At 42.0% G+C, this 18,629-nt stretch overlaps 1 protein-coding gene across 2 annotated transcripts; it reads right to left on the bottom strand.

The window, feature by feature from the left end:
* Window positions 1-2,337: 2,337 nt before the first annotated feature.
* LOC136933431 (protein Aster-B-like) lies at window positions 2,338-14,039 on the bottom strand. 2 transcript variants are annotated; one of them, XM_067228814.1, is made up of 19 exons: window positions 13,862-14,038; window positions 12,401-12,421; window positions 12,076-12,160; window positions 10,609-10,712; window positions 10,372-10,467; window positions 10,211-10,291; window positions 9,598-9,713; window positions 8,811-9,045; window positions 8,099-8,282; window positions 7,267-7,410; window positions 7,062-7,180; window positions 6,772-6,914; window positions 6,388-6,491; window positions 5,555-5,731; window positions 5,165-5,255; window positions 4,732-4,743; window positions 4,476-4,583; window positions 4,155-4,275; window positions 2,338-3,461 (listed from the first exon to the last, which is right to left on the bottom strand). In XM_067228814.1, exons 1-19 carry the CDS (start codon window positions 13,979-13,981, stop codon window positions 3,372-3,374), a joined length of 2,151 nt encoding a protein of 716 aa, XP_067084915.1. In that variant the 5' UTR covers window positions 13,982-14,038; the 3' UTR covers window positions 2,338-3,371. The 2 variants fall into 2 exon arrangements, with proteins under 2 accessions (XP_067084915.1, XP_067084913.1); XM_067228812.1 differs by lacking the exons at window positions 2,338-3,461; window positions 4,155-4,275 and having other exon boundaries at window positions 4,517-4,848; window positions 13,862-14,039.
* Window positions 14,040-18,629: the final 4,590 nt, after the last annotated feature.

The following is an 18,629-nucleotide window of genomic DNA, read 5'->3' as shown; positions in this document are numbered from 1 at the left end:
CCTTTTCTTTACATCCATGTTCGTACTCAGAAGCAACATGCAGCTGTGCCCAGTTCTACCACTTTGCTGCACAATTTTGAGGTTTCAGTTCAGCTGTCAGTGGTAGGCGGCCCCAGCAGCGTCTCTTGGTAATCTCGGGCCGACAATAATTTATATTCATACAACATTCCGTCCCTATTCTTAAATCAAAATGTGATTGGACGTTTCACTGTAGCACGAAATAATCTATGAGAAAATGTATAATCTAACAATGCAAGAGTGGGAAAATCCCCGTCACATCGATTGAGTTATTAACTTCAAATTTGGATAAAAATACGTGGCATTTCTTTTTGGGAGAATTGACGAGACAACATTATCATGCTTAAAATGTGGTATTCGCTGCCTAAGAGAAGGATAGTCTGCTGAAACGTACAATGTATTTTACTTTTACATTAGGCTACCCCGGCTAGCAGTTTGGTGGTTGGATAGAGGTAGCCCACAAACGCCCCCTTGTGGTTTAGAGAACAGGTAACCCATTGCACAATGCATCAAACGTGCACAACTAAATGTGTATCTTGCATAAACACGCAGCATAGCTTTCAAACAAAGCAACCTGAATAGGGTTGACCTACAAACCAAACCATAGGCTACCAAAAACACGTTCGTATGTTCCAAACTATTGACTGCAAAGGACGAGTTAATTCCAACTATTTTATTTGCTCAATCCACATCTTCTCCACCTCACACATCACACATCTCACATCTCATCTTGGCCGGGGTCTCCCGACCCCCGGACAAGCGGCAGATGACGACGACCACTCTTCTCCATACATTTTGTAAAACCTTTGAGATTTTTTTTGTTTAAATTGTTTACCAATCCACGACCAGCGTATGGATTGTTATGGAAGCAAATGGGATTGAATACTTAATATTGACTGCTCAAATTCGAATGGTGAAATTCACATCCCAAAAATTCGACAATTTATTCGAGCCGAAAAAAATGTGATTGCAACATCCGGGATACCAAGGATCGGTAAGGCATCCCTGAATTCAAAACCAACAAATTCGGTGGTGTTTAAATTTCAATGTTAAGTATTCAATGCCTTTTAAAATTCAAAACATGTCACTGATTTGCTTCCATAGTTTCTCAAGTTTGTGTAGACTGAAACTATATACAACAGGATACTGTATTCATAGTGTAGGGTATTTAGAGTCATACATACTGGATTTCTGATTAAAATATGAAGCTTAAAAATATACATACAGAGCCAAACTTGTAGTCATACGCAAAATAAATGAGGTCATAATCACTCCCAAAGAAAAATCTATACTTAATATGAATACTTTGAAGGCTCTGAATACTTTCTGGAAACAATTGTGGTATTTCTTTTTCATTTGATGATAAGATTCAGCTTTGTTGTTAGGGTTTGTTGGGGTTTATGTAGATTGATGAGAACAAATATGAACTAAATCTTTTTTTGAGGAAGGCTATAATGTTTCAAACTGTGGAAAATGGAAAGGAGTCTGAATACTTTCTGAGCTTACTTCATCAATAGTGAAATATTGAAAGGAGAATACATTTGTAAGATTTCAAGGTAAAAATGTCATATTTGCATTTGAATCCTCCTAATTCACCATGAAATGATCTGTATACTTTTAAGTGCTACTTCATGTGGAAGTCTAGTTTTAAATGTGCTATGTGCTCTGTCACATCGCCGCAAAGTATACTTGTGGGTCCAAATGTTCACTATGGGAATGTCTTTCTACACACAGTAGATAATGAACTCAAAAACACATTGGTTTGAGTATCCATGATCTTTCAACAAGCACTCATGCATCCTCATAAGTGTAATTGCATTACTGTCAACACAGTACATGGACAGGTGGAGAGGAGATACCATCAGATCAGTTAACATTCTTGGGCACTGAAACCAGAAGAGACACTGGTGACAGTCACAGAACTATGAAGTTCATAAACGTCTTTGGACAATGACGATTCCTTAGTGTTACATTTCAGTCTTTCACTGTAATATAAATAAGGAAGCATAAATAAATACCTCTAAAAACTTAACACATTACTAACTTCAAGCAGGGACAAGGATTTCACAGCTTGGTCTTTCCAATTCTTTACAGCTTAATTGCCTGATTTAGGTTGTGGTATACAGCTCTGGTCTCCTCAGTGATCTATTTTCCAAAATGTATTTATTATCTTAATGAGCAGAAGAGCCATTTGTAAGTGTGTGTTGGGGAGGGTGGATTTAGTGCCATTACATCCTCACTTGGCATACAACACTAAGCGACCCACAGGTGTGGAGAGAATATTATCCAGATAAATAACATTTTAGATAAAACATGACATACATTGACACAGAGAAACCACTGTCCATTTTATAACCTGATCCCAGGTTAAAGCAACAACATTGAAAGAAGGATTGAAAGAAGAATGTTTTGCTGCAGTTAAGATTTTAACAATTTGTCATGCATAATGTTGGATAAACATTAGACATTAGAACACTAACAACATCTATACTTTCTGAAGCTAATAAATTGTCCCATACATTGTCTTTAATGTTAACAGCCAAGCTAGTTTCTCCAACGAGTCAGTAAAACAGGACAGAGCATAGTAAAACTCTACAAGAGCAACTCTACAGAGCAACTCTACAGAGCAACTCTACAAGTAGAGAATATTTAAGCCTTCAAAAATGCATGGCAACACAAGCTCTCAGGGAAACCAGCCCTGACATTCCACGGAAGCATATTATAAATAATCCCTGGCCACATTGGACAAAATTAAAAATAACATATGAAATATTATACATGTAATTATATGCATCCATATCTGCTGCAGATCTGTTATAATTCTCATCTGCTGCTCGTCTGCAGAACCCTGTTGTAATTGTTAACAGTAATATCATCAGGGCTAAAAGGTGCTCTCTTCTCAGAGTTGGGGCATCTGTCAGTTAGGGTTAGGGTTAGGTGGACAACACATTGGCTGCTTCTGGAGAGGAAGCGGATTGTGGTTCTGCTGTGGCTGAAACCTGCTCCCAGATTCCAATGCTGGAGTGGAAAATGGATACTTCAAGTGTTTTCAACTTTACCAAGTCTGAGACAAAATAGGCTGATGTTGAACACCTCTGCTGACACGTTTGTAGAATTTGTAAAAAATTGCATGCTTTTTTCAATGTGAGTATATTCCATCAGTGGCAACAACAAACAAGGTTTAACATTACAACATTCTTTGAAAACAGAAACGGGATTGGGATTTTCCACAAGACCACACTGCAGTCGACAGACGCTCCTCAACCAAGTTTGTTTTGAATTCCTAGAGGTTGTGGGCCACCAGAAATGGTTGTGTATTGCACATAATGTCCATTTTGCCTTAGTATTGTTTGTCAGTGATATTGTGTCCTCTTCTCTGATGATTCTGAATGATAGTCCCTTGAGCCGATGCCCTTCTGCAGGTTCAGTAACGAGCTCTTCATCTGCAGCAGAGAAAGATGTCAGCAACACTGGAGAAAACCCACTCTTGTAATCGCTAGTATTTTATTATAAATGTATTCCACAAAGATCAATACATTTAAATTTATGCATTTAGCAGACGCTTTTTTCAAAAGCGTCTTCCAAGAGAGAGTTTTACAAAAGTGCATAGGTCACTGATCATAACAACGAGATAGCCCCAAACATTGCGGGTAGCCAAACATGAAGCATACATTGTGAAAACCAAATAAGTCCCAAACGGAAGAACAATAAGAGCATGTAGTTAGACAAGTTAAAATTAAACAGCAAGAACCTCAAAAGTGCAAGAGTGTACCTGTGGAAAAAAGCAAGCAATAATAATATATTTCACAGCGAGTACAACAATTTTACAACAAACCATATAGTACTATAGCTCCAAGTCAAGTCATAGTGCCACTCATTTCCACTCATAATGTTAGCATTCCTACTATACAAAGATCCCATCTCCATTGCTGCTTGCAAATATGTTATTTTTCTTAAGAAATCACATAACCTGTATGAGCACAAGGTCTACAAAAGAGGCATATCTAGGAAGTGCAAAATCCATTTCAAAAGTATTGATGCAAACTCAGGTTTTAATAAGAGATCACATATGAGAGATCATGTCTGGTATCTTTGGGTTCCGACCTGACTGATTCTACATTCTGATTGGTACTCACCTCATCCAGCAGGATGACAGAAGTCTTGATGATCTCTTTCCATTTCTGCAGTTCATTGTCATGGTAACGCTGCTGTGTCTCTAAGAGCTTTGCCAGCTCCTGCTGAGTCTGGGGCAGTTTACTGGAAAACACACAATTCACTAACATGTAATCAATGAAGGCTAAAAAGTTAATAACCCTTATTTTACCAGATTACTTAAACAGCTCAAGATACAACTAATTAAGATATCAAGATGGAAGACGTACTTTTGAAATATAAAGGTCCGTGAGCATAACTAGGGTTAGGGTTAGGGTTAGATACTGTATGTCTGTGCATGGTACCTTTCTTGAGGACGGAGGTCTTGCCAGGAAGTCAGACTCTGTGTTGTGTACTCCAGCATCCATAGCTTGTAGAACAGCATCATGTTCAGAAACACCAGCAGCACTAGGCTGTATGATACAGAGAGATATACAGAGAGAGATACAGTGGGGTAGAGAGAGGGAGGGGTAAAATATTTTTGAATCTTCAATTACTGAAAATGCTTCATTATAAATAAAACAAAACAAAAACATAAGACTGGTGCAAAAGTAACTATACCTTATACAGATCCTATAGGATGCAATGAGTGCAAAGAGAGAGAAAGAGAGAGATTACATACAACACCAAAACCAAGTGATGAAACAAGATGTTTATGTCCCCTCTCCAACACTCCATCTGTTGTAGAGTTGCAGGAGAGGGGGAAATTAATACATCTTTGCTTTGATGAGTTATGTTAACAATAATAATGTACATGCATAAATATGTCCATGTATACAGACAGGATGATAACAGCGAGGTTGTGTCAATAAACAAGTTTATTAAAAGATTCTGTCCTGACAGGATGGCCCCCAGTTCTACCCCTGGCCAGACTGGAGGCCAGACTGGAGGCCAGACTGGAGGCCAGACTGGAGGCCAGACTGGAGGCCAGACTGGAGGCCAGACTGGAGGCCAGACTGGAGGCCAGACTGGAGGCCAGACTGGAGGCACTCACACCAGGCTGATGAGGAGTAGCAGCTTGGAGACGTTGTAGAGTGCCAGGCCTCCTGGGACGTGGTCTGGTATGTGTCTGGTCTGAGTGGAACCTAATAAACGCAGCCATATTGGATATAAACAAAACCAACCATCACAAAATGAAAGTACTTTCAAGCTGCTCAAAATCTAGCTATCTAACATGTCTTGTATAAAGTGACTAAACTAGTGTCTCCATTAACAAAGATAACAGCACTGTGGTTTTATCATGGCCTGAATATGCTGCTCTAGAAGTGGTATAATCTAAGACAGTTTACTGTAATACAATGCTTTTGAAATAAGAGTGACACGATCAGCTTCATTTTACAAGCATTTCCTAATAGTTGGGGAATGTTGTGTGTCAGACCTCTACCTGCCACACGCTTGATGAAGTGGATGACTTCCTTGTCGTCCTCGGGGGTTGTCAGGGCGCCTAGAGCCTGGTCCATCTGGGGGGGCCGCACCAGCGCTCTCTTCCTCCTCCTCACTGCCTTCGGGGACAGTCTGTGTGGCTCTGTTAGAACCACCTCCACTTTACCCAGCTCCACCTCTGCAGGACAACAGCACCCAAATATCCCCCAGTATATATTACGTCTGTATGTGGGACTTTTTTTTATTGACAGTGACCATGCATAGTGTTTATAACAAGGCTGCAGTGAAGATGCTGCTACCATATGTAGATCCAGAGACTCACTCAGTCTTTTTTAATTTAATTTAATTATAAGTTTATTAGGCTACTCATGCACATCTGTTGTCATCTGTTGTCATCTACCAAGGTAGTAACTAAGATGCCAAACATTTTGTACTTAAATTTTGACCGAAAGGTGGAGCACTCCTTATCAGTAACCTGAAAACTGAATGCTTAATGTATTTTCCATATCTTGCCTGTTTTGTGTATATAGTGGTTAGTGTATATAGTGGTTTGTGTATATAGTGGTTAGTGTATATAGTGGTTAGTCAGGAACCAGGTTGATCAGCTCTTTGACGCTTTAATCAATATAAGGCCATTAAAAGGCCATTAATAAGCCACTTTACCAACACGAGGATCAGTCCTGTTGTACTGCCCACTGTTGGTTGGTCGTAACATGGCTGTGTTAAAATAACGTGTTGACACTAACACAGGCTCTTTTGATTGTGTGATCTGTATTTATACTTTCTGTGAATTGATACTCAGCTAGAAGGTAAATAATGCAGTTCCAGACTGACCGAGGTGTCTGAAGTACTCGTCCAGACCACTCCAGGAGTTCCTCTCGATGAAGCCTTTCACCAGGCCCCATGGCTGCTTCCTGTAGCGCAGCTCAGTGGATACCCTGACTCACACACACACACACACACACACACACACACACACGCACACACACGCACACACACGCACACACACGCACACACACGCACACACACACACAGGCACAGGCACACGCACACAGGCACACGCACACAGGCACACGCACACACACAGACACAGGCACACACACACACACCACAGGTGCAAACACAGAGACACGCACACAGACACACAGGCACACGATTAAACATAAGCTCCACTTATGTCTTAACTTTTCTCTTCTTATGGAAGGTAAAGATCTTTACCTGAGTCTACACTTGTTCTTGGCCACCCTGGTGAGCATGTAGCGGTTGAGGGTGTAGAAGTAGTCATGGTAGGGGACGTCGTGAGCGATCACTTCTGCATCAATTATGTAGCACTCGCTCTCCTGGCTGGCCTTGAACAGAGTCTGACACGAAAGAGGGGAGCTTTCAAATCCTGACTGACATTAAATGGCAGTGAAATCAATTATTCTGAAATGTTTGGCACGTTCGTAAATACAGTGAGGTGCAATAGCTATAGTTAAATTGTGGGAACAAACTGCTGTTTCACTAACTTGGGTCTCAGTGACGGTGGCAGACTTTGGGGCCAGAGGGTTGGTAAGAGAGATGGTGTACATGATGTCTCTAGTCTGGTTGCCTGCCGCCTCCTTCTTCCAGGGGTGATAGACTACGTCTGCCGAGAGAGGGAGACAGATCAGATCAGGATTCATCACCCTAACGCTAAATAATCACACAGCACAGACAGGCCTGCAGACACACCTGAGAACCTGCGCTGGTCAAGGAAGTCCTTCATGAAGCGGGACTCTGTGAAAAGGATGTCGTACATCTTGTCTACGCTGAACTTGTAGACCTCGTTTATGTACTGACGGCCGTTGAGGTCCTCGTGGAACGCTTGCACTTCCCCTGTTAAATAAGACACACACACACAGCAATAATGAACAGGTGTGTGTGTGTCACGTTTGTGCCATGCCAGAAACACCATGCCAGAAACACCATGCCAGAAACACCATGTCAGACACACACCATGCCAGACACACCATGTCAGACACACCATGCCAGACACACCATGCCAGAAACACCATGCCAGAAACACCATGCCAGAAACACCATGCCAGAAACACCATGCCAGAAACACCATGCCAGAAACACCATGTCAGACACACACCATGCCAAACACACACCATGCCAGACACACCATGCCAGAAACACCATGTCAGACACACACCATGCCAAACACACACCATGCCAAACACACACCATGCCAGAAACACCATGTCAGACACACACCATGCCAAACACACACCATGCCAGACACACCATGCCAGAAACACCATGCCAGACACACACCATGCCAGACACACCATGCCAGAAACACCATGCCAGAAACACCATGTCAGACACACACCATGCCAAACACACACCATGCCAGACACACCATGCCAGAAACACCATGTCAGACACACACCATGCCAAACACACACCATGCCAAACACACACCATGCCAAACACACACCATGCCAAACACACACCATGCCAAACACACACCATGCCAGACACACACCATGCCAAACACACACCATGCCAGACACACCTTCATCGTGTGTGTCGGAGGAGTCACTGAGCTCGGTGGGCAGGTCCTCGTTATCATTGAAGTCCAGCGAAGGGGAGGGTGGTCGGCTTCTCAGACCACTGTTCATGTTGCCCAGCAACGGAAGGGTCAGGAGTTCACCATCGGCAAGACAGGGGGAAAAATTGTCCAATGGGAGCAAGTCGTACTGCAGAAAGAGCCAACGAGAATTGTTAGGTTCTAGATTCTGTCAATGATATTCTGTCCCTTATTTCATCAAACTTTCTAAGTGATAGAGTGATGCTATTTATGATTACCTATACAAACAAAGAATGATCTCTAAGGAATTAACCTTATTCTAGCTGTGGTTATAGGTTGAACTTGGGTCTTGACTGTGGTGGGCTCAAGATGGAGAAAATGGGTGGGAATCCCAGGTGGGCTTCCCTGAGTTAGCTAACTTTAAACTCAGATGTGTGTCTGTGGCTTTATTATCTCAAGAACCAGGCACTTTACGCAAGGATGTGTAGTGTTGCGTGTGAAATGTATTGGTTAAACGTTTCACATTTGCAAGAAATAAAATATATAACCATATTCACCACCATGTTGAGCTGCGTCCCATCAGACACCTGCTTTTGCAAGTGTGCTGAGAAAAGCTGTAGTTAAGAAGCCTTTTTGCCAGCAATAATGGTATGTCAGCTTTGTTAGAGAAGGTATCATGGTTGTGAAGTGTACTCACAGGGAGGGCTATGTCTGGGCTGACCAGACAGGCCATGGGGTCCAGGGGGGGGATGGCCAGAGGGTCCAGGGGGGGGATGGCCAGGGGGTCCAGGGGGGGGATGGCCAGAGGGTCCAGCAGGGGTAGGGCCAGGGGGTCCAGCAGGGGTAGGGCCAGGGGGCTGAGCTCAGGCTTGGCCTCTGGCCGGGTGGGGTCGCTGGCCTCGCTGTCCTCTGCCGGCAGCTCCTCACAGTACCTAGACCACGCGGACGGGCAGCAGCTGGAGGTCAAGATTATCAGATCGGGAAACAGCGAGGCAGCTCACGCTGCTATGAGGGTGCTGGCAGTGTAATTTATTGCATTTGTATTTGAATACTGGATATCAGTTGTGTGTGTGTGTGTGTGTGTGTGTGTGTGTATGTGTGTCAAAACAATGTGTCTCCGTTTATGATCAGTCAGTATGAATGATGAAAGTGTTGACTGACAATAGAAATTATAACACAGCCAGATATACCAGCAGCATGCTCATCCAGGAAAAGGCCTCCTGTCAGATGTTAGGTTTGCTCCAATACTGTGATTTTGTTTATATTATATTTTTCTGTGTCATGTGTTTCAGCTGTTGACTGTGCATTCACATGCTTTGTTTTTAATCCAAAATCCCCTTTTAAGTTAAAACAAATAAAATTAAACAAACTTGGATTGAGAGGTAAAGAAAGAATAGTAGAGAGAGATAAGGTGAGAGTGGAAAGGGTTAGGGTCCAAAGTTAGTATGGGAATGATATGTCTATACATACGGTTCTGAACTCACCCCATGGTGTTGAAGTCGTCGTCTGGGGGGACGTAGTCCTCGTCATCGCTGGTAAGGCCCAGCTCACTGCCGTAACACTGGTGGACAAAGTGCCATAGTTCTTTGGGACACAAGGGCTGAAAGAGGTGATGTTAGAGTTGGATTGATATGATGATTAATGGGAGAGAGAAATGGAGGAGTGTTAAGTCTAGGCCAGCGACTCCACGTCTACACTCAGATTCACCAGAGTACTAGTGTCACCGCTGCCCAGTGCTGATTACGTGCTATTTCGCACACCTGAATTTTTGTTCACCTGTTTCTAATTCTCGTTAGTGGAGTATATAACCTGGGTTTTTCTGTTACTTGGTTGTCGGTTATTGTGCGTTACCCTTTCCTTGCTTATCTTGTGTCAGGTGTTTTTTTATTTCGGAGTTATGTGCCTCAGTTGTTGATATACCCTTGTGGGTTATTTAAAGAACCATCGAATCCTCATTGCCTCCTCATTCCTTCAAATACCGTAACAGGAGAAAGACAGTGAGTATCACTAGTTGCAGTGATAGACCAACACAAAACTCTACAATGTTCTAATGTACAGTAGCATCAAATGGACTGTGGATATCCAGACTGTACCCACCTTTTCTAGCAAAGCATTTTGCCACAGTCTAAACATCATCATGTAAGTTCGGTCCCTCGCCCCAAAGGAGGTGAAAAAATGCTGAGAGAGAAAACAGCATAAAAGATTAACAAAGGTTTGTAGAAAACATACTGTGTGTGTGTGTGTGTGTGTCTACTAACCTTTTCATTGTCAGTGCACAGCTGGATGGCATTGGGAATGAGGCGTGCTGTCTTCTCTTTAGTCATGGAGCAGATGTCCTTTAACCTCACTGTCAGCTGGATGCAGAAAGAAACCAGGGGGTAAAGTGGTAAGACACACATATATTATGTGTGCCACATGTACAGTAATACTTAGTAAGATCTGGGTTAGGGTTCTGGTCACTGATCCTACACAGACAGTCACAGAAGCATCCATACCAGCGTTTCCCAGCGGAAGATGTTGCTATAGAAACAGATCCAGTTCTCAGACAGGTAGAGGCGACCCTGCAGAAGGATGTCGCGCTGCAGCGCGCAGGAATAGTCTGGCAAGAAACACAAAGCATGATTGATTACGAAATACAAATGGAATCAACTTACGTGCCTCAAAAAGAAACGTGTCTTATGGGATTCCTAATTGTATTACTAGTGACCAAGTCAGCTACTACACCTAACTGTATTTGGTTATTTAAAAAATATCAATATACACTACTGTTCAAAAGTTTGGGGTCACCCAGACAATTCAGACAGTTTTCCATGAAGACTCACACTTTTATTTATCAAATAAGTTGCAAAATGAATAGAAAATATAGTCAAGACATTTACAAGGTTAGAAATAATTATTTTTATTTGAAATATTAATTTTGTTCTTCAAACTTTGCTTTCGTCAAAGAATGCTCCATTTGCAGCAATTACAGCATTGGAGACCTTTGGCATTCTAATTCTTCCAATCATCCATTAGTCTTCTAAGGTAATTAGCAAACACAATGTACCATTTGAACACTGTAGTGAGAGTTGCTTGAAATGGGCCTCTATACACCTATGTAGATATTTCATTAAAAAACAGACGTTTCCACCTAGAATAGTCATTTACCACTTTAACAATGTATAGTGTTTTTCTGATTAATTTAATGTTATCTTCATTGAAAAAAAGTGCTTTTCTTTGAAAAATAAGGAAATTTCTAAGTGACCCCCAAACTTTTTAACGGTAGTGTAATTAGGGACATCACAGTAGTAACCATTAAAGATTATCCAAAATCGAACAGTCCAATGTTCACTATTGCCCTCCTTCTTCGATGTTTCGATGATTGATCCACGACACCTCCAGAGGGTTCAGCAGTGAGATCACTCCCTAGATGCCATCACTCATCCGACAGCCCAGGTGGAGTCCTTCCTCTTTATCCACAGCCACTGACTTCCCTTTTCAGCAGCCCTGGAAAGGTCTTTGACTGCCTGCCTGTGGGCCACCCCCCGCACTCCCATTTCTCGGAGAAGCCTAGATGTTGAGGTCCTCTGCAGCCTACTTCAACTGGGCAGACCTTAGCTTTCCAGCCTTGTTGTTGTGCATCTGCTGCAAGCTCCGCATACCTTAGCTTCTTGTGCTCGTAGGCCTCCTCCACCGCACTCTCCCAGGGCACCGTGAGCTCGACGATATACACCTGCTTGAGTGAGGCCAACCAAAGCACAAGGTTTGGTCGTAGATTTGTTGTTGCTATTTCTGCTGGAAAGCGGAGCTTCTGGCCTAGGTCTGACAGCATCTTCCAGTCTCGTGCTAGCTGTCCAGTTTCTGGTCTTGAGGTGGTGAGAGTGGCTTTGCCCCCGCCCTCCCGGACACATGTTGTTGTGTACCCTCCCAATGACAGTGAATACAGATAGATTATATAGTTTGATCTCCTGTCCCTGACTCACCCACGATGAGGCGCTCTGTATCCGGGAGCGGTTTGAAGAGCTTCCTGAAGTCCTCGTTGCGTTGTTTGTATGTGGGGCTCAGAACCTACAGTGAGACAGAGAGGTGATCTACATTCACACTACAAATGGGTCTAATTAAAGCTCAATTAAAATAGTGTTCAATCAGTAAGAGTTTTTGCAACTAGGCTACCTTTGTCCACTATAAAATATACATAGCATATTGGATTTTCCCAGAAAGATGAACCTAATTTTATATGTCAGATACATCAAGTGTATTGCAGAACGCAACATAATGAAGGTAGAAGTGAAGGATAGACAGTCTTACGTTGTACCAGCTCTGGCTTTTCTGCAGTCACAAGCGTGAAAGAAGGTAGGAGGAAATAAATATGTTCATCAGTAAACATAAACATCAAAAGAAAAAAACAATTTCCAACTTAAATGGTAAAATTATACTGGAAGCACAGATTACAGACCAGCATGTTGGTTGGTGCTATGGCTTATCTGAAGGGAATAGTATGATTCACGCTGAGATCTGTTTATCTCTACCACAAGAGTGCAGTGTAATCCAATACAAAAATGTGAAATGATTGTACAGCTGTTTCTCATTCCGAAAATAATTGGCACAACGCAACTTGGTGCAACATTCCCTAGCACAGTGTAACATACATTTTTGTGCCTTGGATTCACATTGTTTTACCTTAAGGGTTAAGGGTTAACCCTTAAAAACATTTTCATACCTTTTTTAGTAGTTCCAGACTACTAGGTATTCGCAAATTGGTCTGGCAGTGCCAGGCTAGTTCATGTCCATAAAGTCCTCTGTTGTTGAGACAAACTCAACAACTAACTGAATCTTTATATATACTAGAAATAAAATGTATATTTGTATAGGATGAAGATGACTTTGAGCTGGGTTTTCAGATGATAATCAGATATAATAATATCTAATAATTTATTTTGGTAGACTTGACATGGTTTAAAAAAATATATATAATGGAGAGTAATGAGACATACAAAACACAGACAAGTGAATGCTAGGCCAGAAAAGAGTGATGCTTACTTTGGAAAGTCGTTTGTGAGACTAGCATGCATGAGAAGAAGAACAAAGAAAACCTGAATCAGAAAAAAAATAATTCAAAGAAACTGCAAATGCATAAGGAAGAAAATAATCCATGACAGTTTCAGATTATAGACTAGGGACATGATCAACAAATTATAGACTAGTGACATGATTAATGACAATCTAGTTTCTAAAAGTAAATTCACAAAATAACAAAGTGATCAACAAGTCCGTTCTTAAAATGGACGTGATAGCCAAACAGTGCATTTTATAATTAGCATGAAATGGAATTTGAATACATAAAATGACTGAGGGGAATATGAAAATGCATGAAGATTCTGTGAGTGGTCACTGCTATGGCTATAGCTTCCAAACCCTGAAACATTCCATTCTGAAGAGGAAGTCATGATGGAGTGACATGATCTACATTTACTTTGTTTAGAGCATATCAATTACAACATACAGTTAAAGGACAGTGTTGCAAGTATCCTTTCTGCTTGGTGTGAGACCCAGTGGAGCCCTCAACCATACTAGGGAAATGCATGAGGCAGAGAATGATGACAAGATTCAGGTCCCTGACTGCTGAGCAGGAACCCACAGCCAAACCACTGGGCCTGGCTCTTTTGTAGTCTACAGGTTAGGTGTGTACGTGTGTATGTACGTGTGTACGTGTGTGTGTATGTACGTGTGTGTACTTGTGTGTCTGTATGTGTATGTGTATGTACTCACCTTGGAGTTCTTGCCCCCGGTTCGCGTGGCGTTGCCATGGACCGAGTGGCTATACGTGCGCTGCCCCAGGGGCTCTGGAGGGGGAGACTTGTCCGAGTGGTCACAGCCCTTCTCCACCATGGCCTCTCCCTCCGGGCTCTGCAGGGGCAGCGGTGAGCGAGGGCGTTTGTGTAGGATGGGCGAGCAAGCGGGCGTGCTCCTGTTTGAGTTACATGCAGGGCTGGAAAAACAGGTGTGAGAGAGAACTGTCATATTTTGCTCATCTCCCTACAACATTGAGAAGCATAGCTCAACATTGTGAGCATATTTGTAGTTTGAACTGTTATGGCATTCCCTAACTCTGTATTGCACTCCGGCTAGACAAGTTAAGGGACTAATCACAAAAATAATCTGAGGAACCAACACCACCAAAAAGCTAACAAGGCAACACTTCAGATTAAGGTGCAGAACTACCCTAACCTTCCTGTAGTCCTGGGTTAGGGTTATCCCCTGCTTGGAGATACAGATACTACAGGGATTAGTGCACCCTCTCATCTCACCCTCTCATCTCACACTCTCATCTCTTTCTCTCTGTCACACTCTCATCTCACCCTCTCACCTCACCCTCTCATCTCTTTCTCTTATCTCACCCTCTCATCTCACCCTCTCATCTCTTTATCTCTTATCTGTACTCCATTACGTAAGCTATTCTTTAGTAAGAAGATTCAGCTCTCTCTCATTATCACTACTCAGACACACACACAGGAAGCATGTTTGTATACCTCTCAGTGATGTTACCAAACTATTGGTGCTCTCCATGTCATCTAAAAGTGAACCCACCGGGCGTTTGGTATTTTTCATTCTCGGGTGTTTTGGAGAGGAGGAGGAGCAGCACATTAAGGCAGTGCGGCTCCTACCAAATGGTGCCTTTTATCAGTGATTTCCTAAACAATGTAATTTATTCCAAAATCACAATTACCTACTGTAATCAGGAGTAGTTACATGGTGGTGAATGTAACCTTAATGTAACGTGTTAGTTTGTCTTACTGCTTTACTCAACCACAGTCAGGAAGGTAACATGACATTGCCTCCTCTATAGTCAGATTGTGTTTGTAACCAATAGCAGCTCGCCATGGGTTCGAGCAGGTTAAGCAAAACTGTGTATGTAATTAAATATTCAGACTAAAACTGAAGAACAATCTGATTATATGTGGTGACTGATCCACTCAGTACTGTCTCATCATGATCGATACACAGTCTCCACTTCTTCTGAGATGAGGAAATATATATATAACATCCATATTAATCCACTAGGAAGTAATAGTGCTCAACATGGCTGCTTACAATAGTATATATTTTCATAAATTATCCATCCATATTGGGTAAACCTTTTTCCTTTGATTAAACTGTTGGTTATTTTACCTATTTACAGACTGATCTCATTGGTTAGGGGCATTAACAGACTGATATTATTGGTTGGAATGTTTGAGGTCATTTCATTAAGCAATGCAAACAACACATTACCATGCAATACCCGGACAACCAGGCAAAACATTCTAGTGAAGATCTTTGCTGATGCACTGCAACATTTAGCCCAATTTACGTGCTTTTTTAGAGTAGTTAAACATAGATGAATGACACAGCTAATGTTGCTTATCAGCCTTAGCCAAAATAAGCCAAACCAGGCCAGCTAAGCTAAGCTAATGCTAACCACACCAGCTGACGATGTTGGACAACACATTTGGCTCTGTGCCCATTGCACCCGGAGAGGCACAAACAACCCTGCACAATGCAGCACACAAACGTTTTAAACAATCATGAAAACCAACCTGTAGCCATGAAGGACTAAGCCAGCCCGGTCAGTTTCTCTCCTCTTCATTCATCCATGAATTTAGAGAGCAGCTCGGTTGGAAGAGGAGGAGGAGAAAGAGGAGTGGGAGGAGCTGCCTCCCTGTCCATCCCAAGCAAAAGGGTCTGAAGGTGAAGTGGAGAACAGACAGCTAGCCGAGAGAGAGCTCAGAAATCTTTGGAGCTCTGCTTTAGAAGACCATTTCATGGCTGCCTTTGGTCTCGCCGTCTCTCCCTTTCCACAGCATCTTTTTACTGTTTGTCTTCACTCTCCACCGGATAATGTATAATCGTGTATTATGGCTGCTGCAAACTCATTCAGTCCCCTTGCACTCTTTACCCTTTTCCTCCGTGTACGGTGCCCTCTTCTCTCCTCCTGTCTGACTCTATCAGTCGGATGCTTGGTGCAAAGAGCCTGGCTGCTCCTCACTTATTCACGCTCTTCATGAATGGAGCTACTGACGTCACTCCACCCTGACTGTCACACCACCCTCCCAGCCAGCCAGCCATCTTGCTGCCCTTCCCCCGAACACACCACCAAGCCCCCTCCGATCCAGTCCTCCTTCTGTCTCACACACCAACCCCCTACTCTTCACACGCATACAAAAACATCAGTACTTTGTCTTCTTCAATATCCCTCTCCCTATCCCTATGTGCTTACCCCAACAACGGCCATTGTCATCTTGACTGCATACAGACACAACTTGTTCTATATCTATCTATATATATTTAGCAATAAAAGATTCATAACTACATTGTTATGATACACTTAAAGTACCGCCCACATATTTTTGCCAGTCTCTGCATTCCCCTTATAGCCCATCTTCACACACCTCCCTCCCTTCTGCCTCACTCTACCCACTAATACCCACATTTGGCATCTTTCACACCGTATATACTGGCCAAAGGAATACTTGCATAAATACAATACGAGTTTAAACAGTGGCAAAGAAGGGAGACTATATTGTTATTCAAATGTTACAGTATGGACCTTTACATGTGGGTCCCAGCAGAAGCCTCCTAAAACCAACAGCTGCCCTCACACTATCTGGCATCAGAATCCTCCATCCCTCTGTTTAGTCATCCCTGGATTAGTGGGCCAAAAAACATTAAAAAGCCAGCAAAGAAAGGCAATAAACCAACAATTTGTGAAACCAAATAATTGGACACTCCGTGGAACTAGATAGGGCAGGGTTTATTGAGAGATAGGTATGGTTTGATAAGATATACAGGGTTTAATGAGATATACAGAGTTTAATGAGATATCTAGCGTTTAATAATGAGGTCATCGGGGTTCAGTTTTGAGAAAACAACATTTTCAAGTGATTCATTTGTCCTTAATTGTTGTCTTTGTTGCATGCATTGCTTTTTAAATTAATTGTATTAAGTACTTCAGTTCAAAATAAGGGGGTAGTGTCAACATAAACAAAACATGTCAATATATAAACTTGAAAAACTCTCTTTTTTTCGTGATTTCATCAGTTGTTTTTCTGATGAATTCCTAGATGAACTTGGGTCCTTGTGTGAGGAAGTTTGAACTTTTAGAACTGGTTGTAAGTGCTTACTGAGTAACTGTGTTTGCAATCTGTATGTTGTGGGTGTGTTCTGTGTTATGCCTTTTTGAAATCCTTTCCTGTGTTTTAGCCTAATCAAACTTTTTGCAATCTATGAAGCCAAATCAAATCTTCCAGGAACTTTTTTTAATCTTATCATTCCAACATGAGGCCAAACCTGCCCTCCACTACATACATTTCTTCTTTGCATCAAATATCCACTTTGCAGAAAGCCTGTAAGGGAGGAATCTGTTAAAATAATTCTTCCACACAGACATCTAGGAAATTCCAGTGAATTCAGTTTTGCTGAAGTGTATCTGATCAGCAGTATTAACACTAACTGTGTGCATCAAGAGTGTGTGTGTGTGTGTTTTGAGTGGGGCTATGGTGTCTGGAAGTAATCAGCCTGGCTGAGCAGGGTTCCCGACCCACCCCTGATGCAACAGAGGAGTACATGGAAAGCAGAAAGTCTGAAGGAAAGAGCTGGATGACTTGGATTTCCTTTGTCAAACCCTTCTTTTTAGGTTGGCTCTCTCCCTGAATGGAGAACTGTGTGATAATATTTCTTTAAACTTAAACTTTAACATTTACAAGTACCTGCATGCTCAAGCGCTAAAGAGACAATTACATATTGTAGAATGTCGTTAAATATGTGCTCAAGGCACCAATCTCAATGAAAGTGTGTCAGGTAGCCTATTCACCACAACAACACAATACAAAACTGACTGAAGACACAATGGCGACATGCTCGGAGGCCTCACTATTCTCCAGCATGTCAAGCACTCGGAGATAAATATAGAGTGCAATATAAATAACATTTATTATTATTGTTATGTGCATGTTCGCTGTATCAATCCGACTACTTCAGTGGATATTTATGCAAATGTGTGAAAGACAGAGGAGAATCAAATGCAAGCTTACCATTATTATCTAAATAGTAAAATAATCAATTTGTAACGAGAAAGAAGAAAAAGATTTGACCTTACCTTACCAAAACATAACTTCAATGTCACAGTGAAATTAAACTGTCTACATGTGCTTGAGAAGTAGAATCTCAAAGAAGTTACAGTGAACTGTAACTGTGAGGATATTTACAGAAATACATATTACTTTACAGTTTAATAGCGCGTGAAGTATATCTGTGACTGTTGTGTCTGTAGAAAGGGGCCACGGCCGAGGTTACTGTTCAGTTACATTTGTGCTCCCTTGCGCGCATATGCAGTTCTGATAATCAGATTTACTTTACAATCCGAATGGCCGGGTGACCCTCGCGCACTCAAGTATGTACAGAATGCAAACATTTAGGCTACATTAGTTTACTGGAACCGAACTAGTCAGTAAGCAGAAGGTAACTTCTAGGCTGCAAATGTACAGATGTACCTGGTTAT

This window comes from Osmerus mordax, chromosome 25 (genome assembly GCF_038355195.1).
Source record: "Osmerus mordax isolate fOsmMor3 chromosome 25, fOsmMor3.pri, whole genome shotgun sequence".
NCBI classification, from domain to species: Eukaryota; Metazoa; Chordata; class Actinopteri; order Osmeriformes; family Osmeridae; genus Osmerus; species Osmerus mordax.
This window is presented reverse-complemented; position numbering and strand designations above follow the sequence as displayed.